Consider the following 15,372-nt stretch of genomic DNA (forward strand, 5'->3'; position numbering starts at 1 on the left):
AAAGGGAAAGTCTTCTAATGGGGACAAGGAGAAAAAAAAGAAAGAAAGAAATGAACACATTTTTTGGAGAGCCTGAAAATTTCATGATCAATTTGTACCTCTGATACCTGGTTTGCTTGATGGTCTTACACAAACATGGACTGCAGCCAGTTTGGCTTTTCCATGAGATTTTATTTTTTGTTAATTTATAATTGTTTAAATTGGTGAATCTCTTTTCTCACATGCAATTTTAGTTCTTTTTTAAAGCTAGATAACCATTTTCATTTATTAGAAAATTCCTATGTTTCTCATGAATTTTTCTTATTTATAAAAAAGTTTTGTTTTTTTAATTCAGAAGATAGGAAAAAAAGAGAGATATAAATACATAGTTACAAAAAGAGAAGAGCAAAAATTCATTAGAGGGCTAAGAATATAGCTTAATGGTAGAGCACTTGCCCAGCACGAACAGGCCCTTGGGTTTAATCCCTAGCACTTCAATCAATCAATCAATCAATAATGGAAAACTGCATAAAGGATACACAAATTAAATGACTGACCTTAAAATATAAGCAAAACTATGAATCACCCACCCAAATAATGTTACCATTGAGAGTTTGAGACATATGGCAAAATAAAGATTTCATAATTTGGCACTAATTTTTTATTATATTACACGAGTTTATATGTCATGACTAGAATCAGTTTTCAGTCTCGATTAAGGTAGTACCTCACTTCTGCCAATCAATAACCTTGTGATACACATAGAATATTGGTATCCCCATTTCACAGAAAAGAAACTGAAGGCTTATTAAATTGCCCTAAGATTTGTGTACAAGGTCAGATTGAAACCCATATTTTCAAATGTCAAGACCATATACTGCTTCCTCCTAGTGGGAAGTAGTGTTACTTCTGGTGACAGTAATGCTGGTCACTGGCCAGTCATTCTGTGCCGAGAATTGTGTTTAAAATTCTCTGCAGGTTAAAATTATGACCACACCGAAAGGAATTAACAGAACCAAGAATCTGGACCCAGATTGCTATGAACCAGGGGCCCAAACTCTTAACCAATACACTCTACTGCTATAGATTATGCATGGACATTCTCAGAACACATCAAATTTACATAACATTATCACAAATTAAATAACAACTAAATTAAAACCTTTTCAAATGAAGATTAAAAAACAGTGTTTCTTTTTCCTTTTAGAAATGTTATTTAAAAAATTGGCATGAGATGTGAAGTATGTTTGTTCTCGTGCTTCGATGATGATTAATGAACTCCTTTTTGGAGAGGCAAGATCTGCACTTGGCATTAATATTATAAACTTTTCTCATCCCAGTAGCTTCTCTTTAGGTAGGAAAGTGGTTGCATAAGGCAGTGATTAATGAGATGCCACAAATGTTGATTTAGTCCCAGATAGAATTTTTTTCCTCTCTCAAATCTAAATGCTTCACCAAAATTAATTTTAAGTCACACTACAAATATGAGTAAAGTGCCGATTCAAGTTGAAAATACATCATATGCTCAAACTGAGTCCATATGCTTTTCTCCAATTTCTTCCTGTTTTGCTAGAGAAAATATCTTTGAACAGTTTGAAATTCCAAGAAGGTGTTGCCATTTCACTTTCTCAAAACCACTGGCCAGATTCTGTTCTTGGATACTGCCTGGATTTAAATGGAAGATGCACAAAGTACTTAAATATGGGATCCCCATATTTTGTCATTATATATGCATTTTTTTAAAAATGACAAGTTTCTTTTTCTGGGAGTAAAAAGCTATAATATTAGCAATAAAGTGGTAGATGGTGGTGGAGAAACACATGAAAATGTTCATCTTTCACCTATATAACCTTATGGATGTACTCTAAACAAACAAAGAATATTTCTTAGTCCCAAGAAGGAAAGTTCTGTCCTGGATTGAAGGTATCACAGTATTCTGATGGACCATTAAAAGCAGTCAAAAGCTGCAGGCGCTAGTGTTACTATCTGCAGAGCCAGAAGCTAACAGATCATCAGAAGCAATATGCCAGACAAGAAACCAAAGGGATATTATACTTGCTTACAATAAACTTCTCCAAGAAAGTATATTTATTAAACACCTCATGTCTTCATGGTAATGTACAGAGAGCTCCAAGCCCCCCAGTGGATGCCTAAAATTGTGGAGAGTGCTGAATCCTATATATAGCTTTTCCTCTAATACCCTACAGCACTGTTACATAGTACCAGGGATAATCTGTCCTTCCATGTGTTGTGCCCTGACCCCTCCTTTACATCACTACTCTTGGGTATCAAGGCTATTGTTAAGTAAAATAGACTACTTGAATGCAAGCCCTTCAATACCAGGACAGTTGATCTGATAACTAAGACTTGAGACAGCTGCTAAGCAACCAGTAGAAAAGAACTGAACAGAGTGGACAAGCTGGACAAAGGGGTGATTCATGTCCTCAGTGGCACAAAGCAGGACACTCTATTCAGAATGGCATGCAATGTAAAACTTATGAACTGTTGATTTCTGCGACTTTCCATTTAATATTTTTGGACTGGTGACAATTATACGCACAGAAAGTAAAACCATGACTTAGGGGGGACTACTGTACAAAACTTCCCAAATCAGAACTCTGAAGTGTAGAATTTCCAGGTTGTTTTGAAAATGGGAATACATCTACTCCATATTTCAAATAAAATAGAAACTGAGAATTTCTTTCCTGAAAAAATTATCAAAACTGAAGATCTTTTAAAATAATATATCTCATCTTACTCCTGAGTGCAGCTGAGAAAATTAAGGTGAAAAATATGTGTAAAATTAAAGAGAATGCTTGGTCAAGGGGAAAGAGGGCAATGGGAAGAGCCACAAAATGTTTTTCCTCCTACTTCCAAAAGGCCTTGAGGGGAGGTAATCTTATTTGGTCACATTTTGAAAACAAGAAAATTTGACTGCCTCAATGTAAAGTACTTATATTTGTTAAAATGTTATTTCTTAGCTATATGGAACATATATTGTGACATATTTTGCGCAAGACAACTTATTATCTGAGCAAACCATGTATCTAATAAAGCACAAAATAAAAAGTACATAATGTAATGGGCTGTTAAGAAATGAATAAAAAGGTAATTTAAATTTGTAAAATGTTGTAACATAAATTCCTCCCCTCCCCCAAATATTTTGATGCAGATTTTTGGAACTGCTCACAGAACTATAATCGATTACTTTAAAAAGTTAAATAAGTTATTATATTAAATAAATTAAATGGGCAAATGTTACAAAAATTAACAAAGTTAGAAGTACATATTTAACAGAATTAAAGGGAGGAGAAAATCCTAAACATAAAAGCAATAAAAGAAACCATAAATGAAATATCAGTAACTTTGACCACTTGTAAATTAAAAAATTTATATAGAAGCCACAAAAAGTACAAAAAGGATTTCAAATGTTGATCATAAAAATAGGTGCAGGATAAGCAGAAAATTAACATAAGAATGATACAAACATACAATCAACATTAAAAGGAATCCATCTGGCCTAAAATCATGCATGGTCCTATCATGGTATGACTATATTAAGATACTCCCTCGACTTAGAATGGTTCCATTTATGACTTTTGGACTTTCTGGTGGTGTGAAATTGATATGTGTCCAGGAGAAACCATACTTTAAATTTTGCATTTTGACCTTTTCCTGAGCTGGACCTGCAGTAAAATACTTTTGAGATGCTGGGCAGTGGCAGCCAGCCACAGCCCGGGGTCAACCTCGAAATCACAAGGTGGAAAAAGCAACTTGCTACAGTGTGCTACATAGTTAGGCTGTGAAGTTGGGTGAAGCATGATATTTTCAGTTTACGATGCGTTTATCTGACATTATCCCATCATACGGTTGAGGAACATCTGTAACTGTGATATAAATACTAAGATATGATTTTTTTTTGCTATCCAATGGCTTATAATAAGAATTTAGAGTGCTAGCATAAAATATGACATATTCTCTTATATTAGCAATGGAGATATAATTAAATGCAATATTTCCTTTTTCCATATTTTTATTGGTACATTAGAATTACACATGACAGTGGGATCTGTTGCTACATATTTGTACATGCATACGCTATAACAATATAATTTGGTCAATATTGTTCCCCAGCATTTCTCCATTTTCTCCCACGTCCCTCCCCCAGTCCCTTTGAATGTAATATTTCTAAAAGGCAATTCTGTAATGTAAGTACCTAGATTCTTAGAGTTCATATGCTTTGATACAAAAAGTTTCCCTTGATGATTAATTTTCTAAATGATTTATAAGAAAAATAAGTTGATGTTAACCACATATTTATTGAAAACACTTCCATATTTTTTCTGGCTTACTTCTATGTAATGTTTGGGGTTTAAAATGTAGCTCAGTGGTAGAGCGCTTGCCTTGCACAATGAGTGAGGGTCTGGGTTTGATCTTCAGAACTGTAAAAATGATCTATATAAGGTTTTACATTTGGAAGTACTCAAAATTATTGATATTTTATTGAGTTTATGCTTAGGAAGTTTCTATTCCTTTGAATTCTATTAAATATGTACTTTTAACTTTATTTAATTTTTATAACATTTGAACTTTTTATTTAAGTAATAACTTATTTAACTTTTTTAAGTAATAGATTACAATTCTGTGAGCAATTCCAAAATATACATCAAAATAATAATCAGCCACATGGGCAATTATGTACACATTACTCAGAGTATTTATAAAAATGAAAATTAGAAAAACTCATGTCCAGCAATAAATTATGCTGAAATCACTTCACGTGATTTGAAGAGTACTTAATTCCAGATACCTTTTGCATTACAGTTAGGATGATTTTTTCAACCAGTCTCTGCTGCCCATGTCACTTCACTGGCTAAAAATATTCAAGAGCTCAATTTGCTCTTGAGAAAAACTCAGATGTCTTTTGTGGAGTCCTAGAGCCCTTGCAGGCTTCTCAGTTTTTGCCTTTTAGCTCTCCCTCATCGGCCCCACTCCTGCATGCTTTCTGAACCTCAAGGCTTCTGAGATAGCTGTTTGCAAAGCCTGCAGCTCCTCCCTCCCCTTAGCTGTCAATCCCCTACTCATATCTTGGATTTTGGTTTAGATGCCATTTCCTGATGATCATGGATGACCATGTATTTTCAGTCTGTGGCCTTTTTCTCTGAACTGATTCTCACCCTTACCTTTGCTCTGTGACACTGTTCTCCATAGTGAAAACACATCCTGTTCATTACTGTAAACCCAACAAGGAGTCTGCACACTTGTCAAATGGTTGAACAAACAATTGAATAAACAAATATGCTCATGAAACAAAGTGATAAAAGCAAATTACCGAAATGAAAGTTATAGACATTTTATAAACATGCAATTATGCACAAAGAAAGTAAGTACTAGAGAAAAGCATGCAACAAATGTTTAAAGGGTGATCACCTGAGTGAAGCTGATAGGCATTTATCCAAGGAACTTTTCTATGCTTCCTTATTATTTTCAGAATCCTTTATAATAAACTTTTCAAAATGCAAAACTAGCTTATCAAAGGAGATAAAAATACACACAAAAAATACATATGTATGCTATTGTACCTCTACATAAACCCTGGGCAACAGATGCTTATTGTATTTCTATCTCTGGTTTGGTTACCCAAAAGATAACAATGTAAAATAAGGTGAAGGCAGTTTTTCAAAATTCTGTAATATTTTAAAATTATATATTAAACAACACCTTAAAATAGCTTTTTAAAAAATACTTTTTAGTTGTAGTTAGACACAATACCTTTATTTTATTTATTTATTTTTATGTGGTGCTGAGGATTGAACCCAGTGCTTCAAACGTGCTAAGCGAGTGCTCTATCACTGAGCCACAACCCCAGCCCTTAAAATAGCTTTTAAAAAAGTCAACTACATTCAAGTTTAGTCTTTAGTCTGCCAGAAAGAACCATTCTTTGCATTTCAGAACTGCAAAGCAGAGTGAATTCTGCTGGGCGTCATCTACACGGCATGTGTCAGTGCCCATGTCTATAGTTGTTTGTTTCAGAACCTCTAATTAGCTGCCTTATCCTCTGCTAGAGATTCTTCTGGTGCTAAGTTTTAGTCGCCCAAATTAATTGAAATACTGTAGCAATTTCAGATTAACATTTTCAAAATTAACAATGCATAAAATAAAATCACCCCTAAATCTGGTTAGTAACAACAGCCACTAATAAATCCATTGCTAATTTTCACGTATAGAGCTAGACCTCAGAAAATGAGCTTTTCTCTGTCCTAAGCATGCCATAAGGAGGGTACATAGAAGATCTTTAGAAGGGTCTCTAGAACTAAACACACTGTGGTTAAGTTTGGCACCCACTAGATGCTATGTGGCCTTGGATAAATTACTCATCCTCTCAGAGCTTTGGTTTCCTCTGCTGAAAAATCCCAGCTAGTCATGATGGAACATCACTTCTGTAATTGGGTTATATAAGACTTCAATTTCCATCTTACTAGGAGACCCTATCTCCTTCTCAGCTTGCACACTTTGCTGAAGCAAGCATCCCCATTAGAAAGTCTCATATAGCCAAGAATAGGAAACAGCTTCTGGGAATTTGTGCTAAGCATTGAAGTCCTCAGTCCAGCAGCCAAAAGGAAAGAAATCCTGTTAACAAGACAAGAGGCTGAAAGTAGACCTTCCTTAGGTAAGTCTTCAGATGAGATCCGGCCCTGACCAGCGTCTTAAGTGAGGTTTTATGATGAAACATGAAGCAGAGAATCCAATGAAGCCATGCTTGGATTTCTGACTCACAGAAACCATGAGATAATAAGTACATGTTAATTTTACACTGCTGGATTTAGGGCGACTCTTTACACAGCAATAGAAACCTGATGTAGATGTGCATAGGTATTGATAATAACTAGCACTGCTCTCACAGAGTACTTATGATGTTCTAAACTTTGATGAATGCTTCGTCTACTATTCCTTTTAATCTTCATAATGACACTAGAATGGGATTGCTACAATTATCTACATTTTCGAGATGCTGAACAGGTAAGCTTTCTCAAGATAATATGACCAGTAAGTAGAAGAGCAGGTACAAACCTGGCCTCTGGCTCTGCAGAGCCCTGTGAACCACCACACAGGCTGCCTCTGGTGACTGAAAGTGCTGACCTGAGTGAAAGTGCTGAATGCAGACAAAACTAAGGAAGCTCTCTCTACTCTCTCTCTCTCCTCATCTCTCCCTCATTGCCATAGTGGCAGGCTGTCGCCTAAACTCTGTGCCTTGAGGACTGCGTTCTCTGCTCCCCCCAACATTTTGGCCCTGACCCTTCTTCCATCAGGGAGGATATCTGTCATCCCTCTTGTCCCTACAAAGCATGTTATATTAGGTCCTGTTTGCTCTGCTCTCTAATCTGATGGATAAATCCCAACTAATGGCCAGTAGGTAACAGAGGAAACAAAAGATTATCATATTCTAAGAGCACATTATCTGCATTCAAAGGAGAATATCAACTTGATATTTTACGTACAATGACTGCATGACAAGATCAATTGTGAGGCAAGAAAACTATAGTATTGCTGCAAACCAAAGATAACAGGATTAACTTTCCCTGGGAATCTCCACTTCCTGCTTTAGGTACCTTCCTCTGGATTTACCTCTTTTTTTAGTTCTTATTTTTTAAATTAATTAATTTATTTTTAATTAGGTGTATAAGACAGCAGGATGCATTTTGATTTATTGTACACAACTGCAGCACAACTTTTCGTTTCTCTGATTGTACATGATGTAGCTCACACCATATGTGCAGTCATACATGTATCTAGGGTAATGATTATCTCTTTTAATAACAAGGACCAAAGAGAAGAACCTACAAATGGAAAAAGAAGCAGGGAGAAGAGGTAGGGAACCCATCAGTGCGCTCAAGGAGAACTCTCTGAAAACTGCTATGCATGGTAATAGATATATATTATAATCTGCTCAAACCAAGCTTCTCTCCACCCCTGCCACCAGCCCATTTTATAAGTAGAATTGCACAATACAAATTCCTTGTAGACAGGCTAGTTCAGTCCCAGCCCAGTTCTGGAAATGGCCACAGAAGCCAGGTGAACATATAACAGGAAGCCAGGCTTCAGTGATTTCTTCAGAGATAAGCCAAGGGTTGAGACCAGGACAATTAAAGCCCTCCCTGAATTTTTGCCAGATATGCTTGTAAAAAGGTGTTCTGTTTTCTCAGGATTCACTAGCTATGGTGACCAGCTCTTCTGAGAGTTGCTAATGAGCACTTTTGCCTATAAATGGGACAAACCTACATGAGGTACCTGTTGGTAGGAAGTCAACAAAGAAGGAAGGAGAATTTAGACACAGAGAGAAACTGATCCCTGAGGGTATCAATTGAGTCTCTGGTTCCAACTCTGCCTAGAGGGAAACACTCTGGACTTCAGAGTTGCTGAAGTAGGTATGCCTTTCCTGTTTTTTCTTCAACTAGTTGGAAAATGCTTCATGTTCCTAACAAAATTATAGTGATTGACATAGACTTGAACTGGTAACAGACTTATACCTTCAATTTAAACATCTGTATTTCCAGTAAAGTTACATTGACTGATTAACTATTAAAATTCTGTCACCATGCCCTATGAACTTCTTCAGTTCATAATGAATTCTGCCCCAGATACATTGATTGTCAACTACACCAACTAAACCAATACCACACATGAGGGTGGTTCATCATAATCTGAGCAGTATTATTGTTAAACAAGTTTGTATTTCTTATCTAACAAAATTCCAACTTCAGCAAACATCCATAAATTTCTCCTATCTACACAGAAAAAAAAAATAGGTCTCAAAAAATGATCTGTAAAACCAATTATAAGAACCTAACATAAGCTTTTCCTTTCATTCAAATTAAAATTTTAAAAATCACTTGATTTGAATATGCTGAAAGATAATTACCAATATGAGTCATTTTGACGGAAACTCCACAAACTGTACTCCAATGTTCTAATTGGTGTGATAAACATTCTCACTCTTTGTCCATAGAGCTGTGGTATTAGTAAGATCATCATCTATTTTAATATTAAGGCATACATTTTCAATGTCCTCTTTCCTGAGAGCTGCTGGATATCACCTGTGTCAAATATGGTTGTTGGAAACTAATATGTTTTTAACCTACCTGGTTTCTTTCATTTAAACCTTTAGACCTGAGCCCATCAGAAATTTCTGAAATTTCTTTCCCTAGTTAGCATTACATAGCAGATTCTTTTTCTTCTGAAGTAGAAAAGCATTCAACTATCATGGCCAAAGATATGGACAAGGAAATGTGGGTCATAGCTGATCTTCCAGATAAGGATCATTTCATCACAGTAGCTCATAGGTTCAAGACTTCCTCTTTAGAATGTTTCTCTAAATATTTAGTAGATAGATACTTTATCTTCTAAAGACATACTTACTACGATAACAAAAAAATGTAAGAAGTTCAAAAAAGACCCAGAAGCAGATTCTGCATACGATAATCCAAATATTTTACTATTTCAATAATCACCTTACTGATGCCATCTTTGCTATCTAAAAGAACCCCCATACATATTTGCAAAAATTCACCTCCACTTTCTCCTTTTTCTGAAGGTACCTGAGCAGTGTAAAAAACCTGTTTGGCAAGGCATGTATGGGTCTGCCAGACAGCAGTAGTGAGTCTTTGCTAACTCAAGAGTGAGCTTTGAAAGGGAGAAGCAAATCCTCCAGCCAAAAAAGATGCGAGCCAGGGAATGTGATGTTCATTTCAGAAATCTGTTATCATGGTAGAGGGAATTAGAAGGTAGTCCTGAAAATAACTACAAGGGGATCAATTGCCTTAGTGCAAAACTAGTCTTATTGTTCCTAGTTTAATAGAAGCAGAAAAAAAAAAAGAATTTGCTATTTTAAAAACCAGAGCATGTTCCCCAGTATTCGTTCACGCCTTGGATTTCTCATTTCTCTGCAATGAATCTTAATCACTGGATTCTGCTGTCCCAGTTTTTTTTTTCAAGTTTATTTCTTTCACTGTGAAGTATATATTTACACATTCACAATTTTGCTCCCAATATTTAGATTAGGACATAAATCGTAACATATTTGATGAGAAATTAGGTTTGGAGATAACAGAAGAGACGGAAAGAGATTTGACCAGTTAATATGGAAATATTACAATATATGGAAACTTTCTTATGGATTACAGACAAAAGCTGATTTCCTAAAACCTTCAAGAATATATATTAGTTTCCCTCATTAAAAAAAGAAGGAAAATATGTTTTCAGGTCAATGATTTAAAAAATACTGCATTGCTATTTTTCTCTTCAATGTTTTCTATTTGGAAACTAAAATATAAAACTTCTCTATGGAGCAAATTGATAATATACTTAAAAGCAAATTTAAAAGAAACAATTTTATTTAGACTTGGAATGCATTTAGTAATCCTTTGAAATTAAAACACTAAGGAGAATCACATTAAATTGTAATTCAATACTAAACAAGCATAACAGATTTTTATATAAATAAAAACAGCTATACATAAACCAGCTTAAAAATAATTTGAGCCCACATCTGCTTGTCTTTTCCAATTTATTTTGCTTTTTTGAGTGTATGGGGTAATTATAGATATTTATGTATACATGTATATTTACAGGATTATTACCAATTGTTGTTAAGATACTATGTTATACCATAATGGATCTATATGTAAAATTTATATAATACTACAATGTTTTATATATATAAAACATTGTATATGTGTGTGTGTATATATATATATATATCTATACATATATATGTATAGATATATATATATACTCATTTATGCAGTCAAAACTGTGCCTCTATTCCTTTTCTAGATAGAACATAAATATTTGTGGAGAGAGACCATGTTTTTAATTAATGACACTGCTGTGCTTAATGTCATGTAGGGCATGAAGCTGGTAATGAAGTAAAGATTATTTGAATTCCTTTCTTCACATAAGAACAAACAGTATAAGTGGCAAACAACAATCCTTCCCTTCAGAAAGAGAAAGTGACCATCTTGAAGCTGTCTGTACTTAGACATGATTAGGAGATCTTCTGGGTGAATATAAATACAGCCAAAGTCACAGGTATCTCTTTGTAATCAAGAGTTTAACAAAGAGCACAGGGGAACCTGAAGATCTCAGGAAGAACCCATCAATTTAACTATCATCTTGTCATATACTGTTCAAGGTTATCACAGATTACATGAGTAACTTAAACTCAGAAAGGGAGTGAGCTATCTAAACATTTGCCATCTACCCCTTCTAACCTACAGGCAGCACAACACCCAAAAATGGCCTGAATGTTTTAAAAGGTAGAGACTGTGGATTTAAATACAGGATGCAGTGAGTTTTACAAATACAGGACAATTTCACCACAGTCAAAAAAACGTGGATTTGGTGGAAAGAACACATGCCCTGGCATACAGACAGACTATATGCAAACTGAAATAAATCTTGTATCTACTATACTTAGATTGAAAAAAAAAACTTTAAAGCTCAGTATTAAAATTTAATTGGTAACTTTGACCTTGAGTGCCACTTTAGGTGAAAAATATTACACCAGTGCTCTGATTTTCTTGAGATTTATGATCTCATGTTCTTGAAAAAGGCCTAGCACCTCCGTGTTCCTGAAATAATTGATCTGTCTGTTACAAGTGTTGTTTTTCTGATACTAACATCTGTCTCAGGAAGAAAAGTACAAACTGATGAAAATACTCTGCTATATTTAAGTAATTCAAAAGAGCTACCACAATTTGCATCTAACACATTACTAAATTTATAAAAGCAGTCAAGATTATAAGTTGATAAATTTCTTAGCACACAATAGAAGACAAGAAAAAATAAAGAGCAAAGACAAATATTATCCACAATTATTAATAAAGAGCTAATGTTTTTAAAAATGTGCTAGTAAGCCAAAATGTAAACCCACAGCTCACATCTTCCTTGGTTTAGAATAAAACTTCACACTGTGCATTTTCAACCTTGGTAGTTTTTGTTTCTTTGTTGTAATCACAAACACTAATTTCACACACAAAAAATCACCTCTCAAACATTACTGTTGACTGAGTATATTGGTAAAGATGAGCAAAAGAGCATGACAGTCATTAGGTAAGCAGGGAATAACTCCAAGTCTGGAAATGACTATGATTATATAACTTATTGCTTCAATGAAAATTCAACATAAAATTCAGGGTCTGTTTGCAAAGAAATAACTGGCAAATGTTATTGATTCTCTAAATGCCAAAATAGACAATATTAAAATCTAATACAAACTAATTAGAATGATAATTGCTACCACTTAGCATTTACTACATACTGGGCAATTTGAAAAGCACTTTACAAGTATTTATTCATGTATGCTCACAACAACTTTTTAAGGTAGGTACTGCCATTGGTAACCTTTAAAATGAGGAAACACAAAGAGAAAGCAAATTGCCTAAGGTCAAACAGCAAGGAAACAGCTAAATCCAATCCCATCCCCAGCCAGTGTGGCTGAGAGCCCTGCTACTTTCCACCAGTGGACCCTGACATAGTCTATTAGCACATAAGCAAGAAGAATTTATAAAGCAAGAAAGCCAACCCCTACCTACAAAAAAAGTATATAGTCATTCATTAATTCATGTAACAAATATTTTCTAAGTACCTCCTACCCCATGGAATTATGCACTAAGTTCTTTTCCAACACAAAAGGTCTATAGAGAAGATATATAACTTACCTTTGTACATGGTTCTGAAATTTGAACCTGATGTGAAGTAGTTACACCTGACCTCCCAAATGGTTTAATCCTTTTTACTACAAACCCCCCCCCCCCCCAAATAAGGCCCTGGAAAGTCATCAGTGTATTAGCACTTGGAGATGACAACTAAATTAGCTAGGAGAGGAAAAAATAAACAGACAAAAGGAACTTCAACAGTAAAAGCAAACAGTAAGCAGGGCTTCTTGGAAGCAGTCTGCCCATGTAGCCTCCACTGTGAAGATCACCAGTTTAAATACTTTGGATAAAACACTCCACAAGTGTGAAAATCTGCTAAACAATGACTCCATCAGGATCAATGCAAGAGGGTCATCAAGTAAAGGTTAACTCTGGACCACAAAGCTTTGTCCCTTGTCAGCAGAAATAGTCAGAGAAGCAAAAGTCAACCAATCCTAAACAGATCATTCAAGTCTGACTCCAAAGATGGCTAATGGGCGAAACAGGTGAACCAGCAGGTTCACCTGCAAGATTATTAACCATTTGGCTTTCTCAAAAATGTGGAAAAATGAGAAAGATACTCATACAGACTTAGTATACCTAATAGAATTTTTTTCTAAATACGTTCACAAACATACAACCGTACTTTTGCATTTTTAAGTTTATGTTTCATGAAGTTCTAAAATTTTTAGACATACAGAAACACCAAAATAGTTACAACTATACAATACCATCCCCTTTAGGATAAAGGAGTATAAATGTATTTTATTATTGAACTACTTGGCCACATTTATAATCTGTGAAATCCCAATTTATGTTAGCTATAAAATAAATTGTTAAAGAGTTAAATGTGTTCCTACTGACACACTCTAAATATAGAAATGCATTTCCCTGGAGGGAAACCGTCTAAATGAAAATGAACATAGGAGAAAGAAAAAAAATTAAAAATACATTTAGAAAGGTTAGATGATCTTCTGAAATAGAAATACAACTCACATGAAATAAGAAAAAAAATAGTATCTTCATGGTCATACGCTCCTACTAAACAGGAGAAGTAACTTCTGAATATTATTGCAGAGTCCTCTGCAGAGGGTATTGTCTTGGGAAAGTTAGAACTATTAAAAAGTAAACCAGAACCCTATTTTTTTAATGGCCTCAATTTTGTTCTGTAGTTAAAAGATTTAAACTGATCCCATGACACAAGTGAGGCAATTTCAAGCCAGAGGCAGCAAAGCTGCTATAAATCCCAGACAGCTCATAAACTGGCATGGCTATGATGGGTGTGGTTTCAGTTAAAAGCTATAATGCTTTGAAAACTAAACTTTATGACTAGGCGAACACTGCTTATGATGAGAAAACAAAACAAAACACATAATCTACATTATTTTCCAGCAAGGCTACTCCATTCTTCATGTTCCACTTGATTTATTATCAAGTTCATATATTTGGAATTCTTTAGCTGTGAATACCCTTTACCTGTAATAACAGGATCACATACAGAACAAAATATTTCATAATTAAATTCAGGAAGGCATCGCTTAATAGATTAACAAAATAATTACACTAACATAATGACATGGCAAACCTCACAAAATTAAGTAGAAAATAACTGTTTTCTATAGACAAATCAATGATCTCCAGAGAGGACACTTGTTCACAAAGTCCTCAATTTTGAAAACATGCTTCTATTATAAAATCATACAGACATAAGATTAAGAAACTTCCGAAATGGAGAGGTACCATTTGTATGCTCTTCCCAACTCCCTCAGAAAAATTGTAATTTGTAAGGGTCATCTTGCTGGTTGGTTTTCTTACCAGATTTAGGAGGGAGCAAAGGGAGGATGCTGGGATATGTTAGCATTAGCCAGGCACCCTGAGGTGGTTCAGTAAGCAAATAACCAGCCCAACTGCTGATTGTGGAAAGAGTGTGGCACTGTGGTTACACATCATGTGAATGATTTACATTTTGGAACTTTGCCTCCTGGTCATACAGTATATACCAAGCTGTGAGGAACAAAGGCCAAGAATATACCTGACTTTCTATAGCAATTCCTTAACTGAAGTCATTATAGGATATATCATGAGAAACGCACCTGGATCCACCTGTCTGGGAGTTCTTCGGAGTCCATTGGTCCGTTTCTGCCAAGAAAGGTAAAACAAAGCAAAACAAAGATGTATTGGTCATTTGGCGTTATGAAATTACATTACCTCTGACATTTTGTAAGCTCAGCAAATGCTGTATTTTTCAAAATAAAAGCATGACTAAATTGGAACAAAACAGTCTTAAAAGTTTGTTTGTATTATTTAACCCTTTTAATTTCTGTAATAAGACTTCCATTTGAACATCATTCCATCTCCTATTGCCTCTGAGGGGGGTCTTGCTATGCTGCCCAGGCCTGCTTAGAACTTGCGATCATCCTGCCTCCAGAGTAGTTGGGATTACAGGAATATGCCCAGCAAACATCATTACATTTGACAAGTCATTGATATGACTCCAAGAAAAAGAAATATTTTTGTGTGCCAATTCCAGATACTGTGATTTTTTTTTAAGTTATAGTGACTAGAGGAAATAGGAGAACAAAGCCCAGGCAGCCATTTGGGGTTGGGAAATGTTTTCAGAAAAGCCATATGAATAATAGCCTTAAATTGATCTGCTAAAACTCTTAACTCCTCTTTCTGAGACCTGACATAATAGAGA

The 15,372-nt window shown here is 35.0% G+C and overlaps 1 protein-coding gene across 1 annotated transcript in view; it reads right to left on the reverse strand.

The window, feature by feature from the left end:
• Vav3 (vav guanine nucleotide exchange factor 3) overlaps nt 1-15,372 on the reverse strand; it is a 357,495-nt gene that overhangs the window by 89,522 nt on the left and 252,601 nt on the right. Inside the window, exon 19 of the mRNA XM_077791577.1 lies at nt 14,768-14,813. Within this exon, the coding sequence (XP_077647703.1) occupies nt 14,768-14,813 (46 nt within the window). The remainder of the gene's footprint in view (nt 1-14,767; nt 14,814-15,372) is intronic.

The sequence above is a fragment of the Urocitellus parryii genome, chromosome 11, assembly GCF_045843805.1.
Source record: "Urocitellus parryii isolate mUroPar1 chromosome 11, mUroPar1.hap1, whole genome shotgun sequence".
NCBI lineage: Eukaryota > Metazoa > Chordata > Mammalia > Rodentia > Sciuridae > Urocitellus > Urocitellus parryii.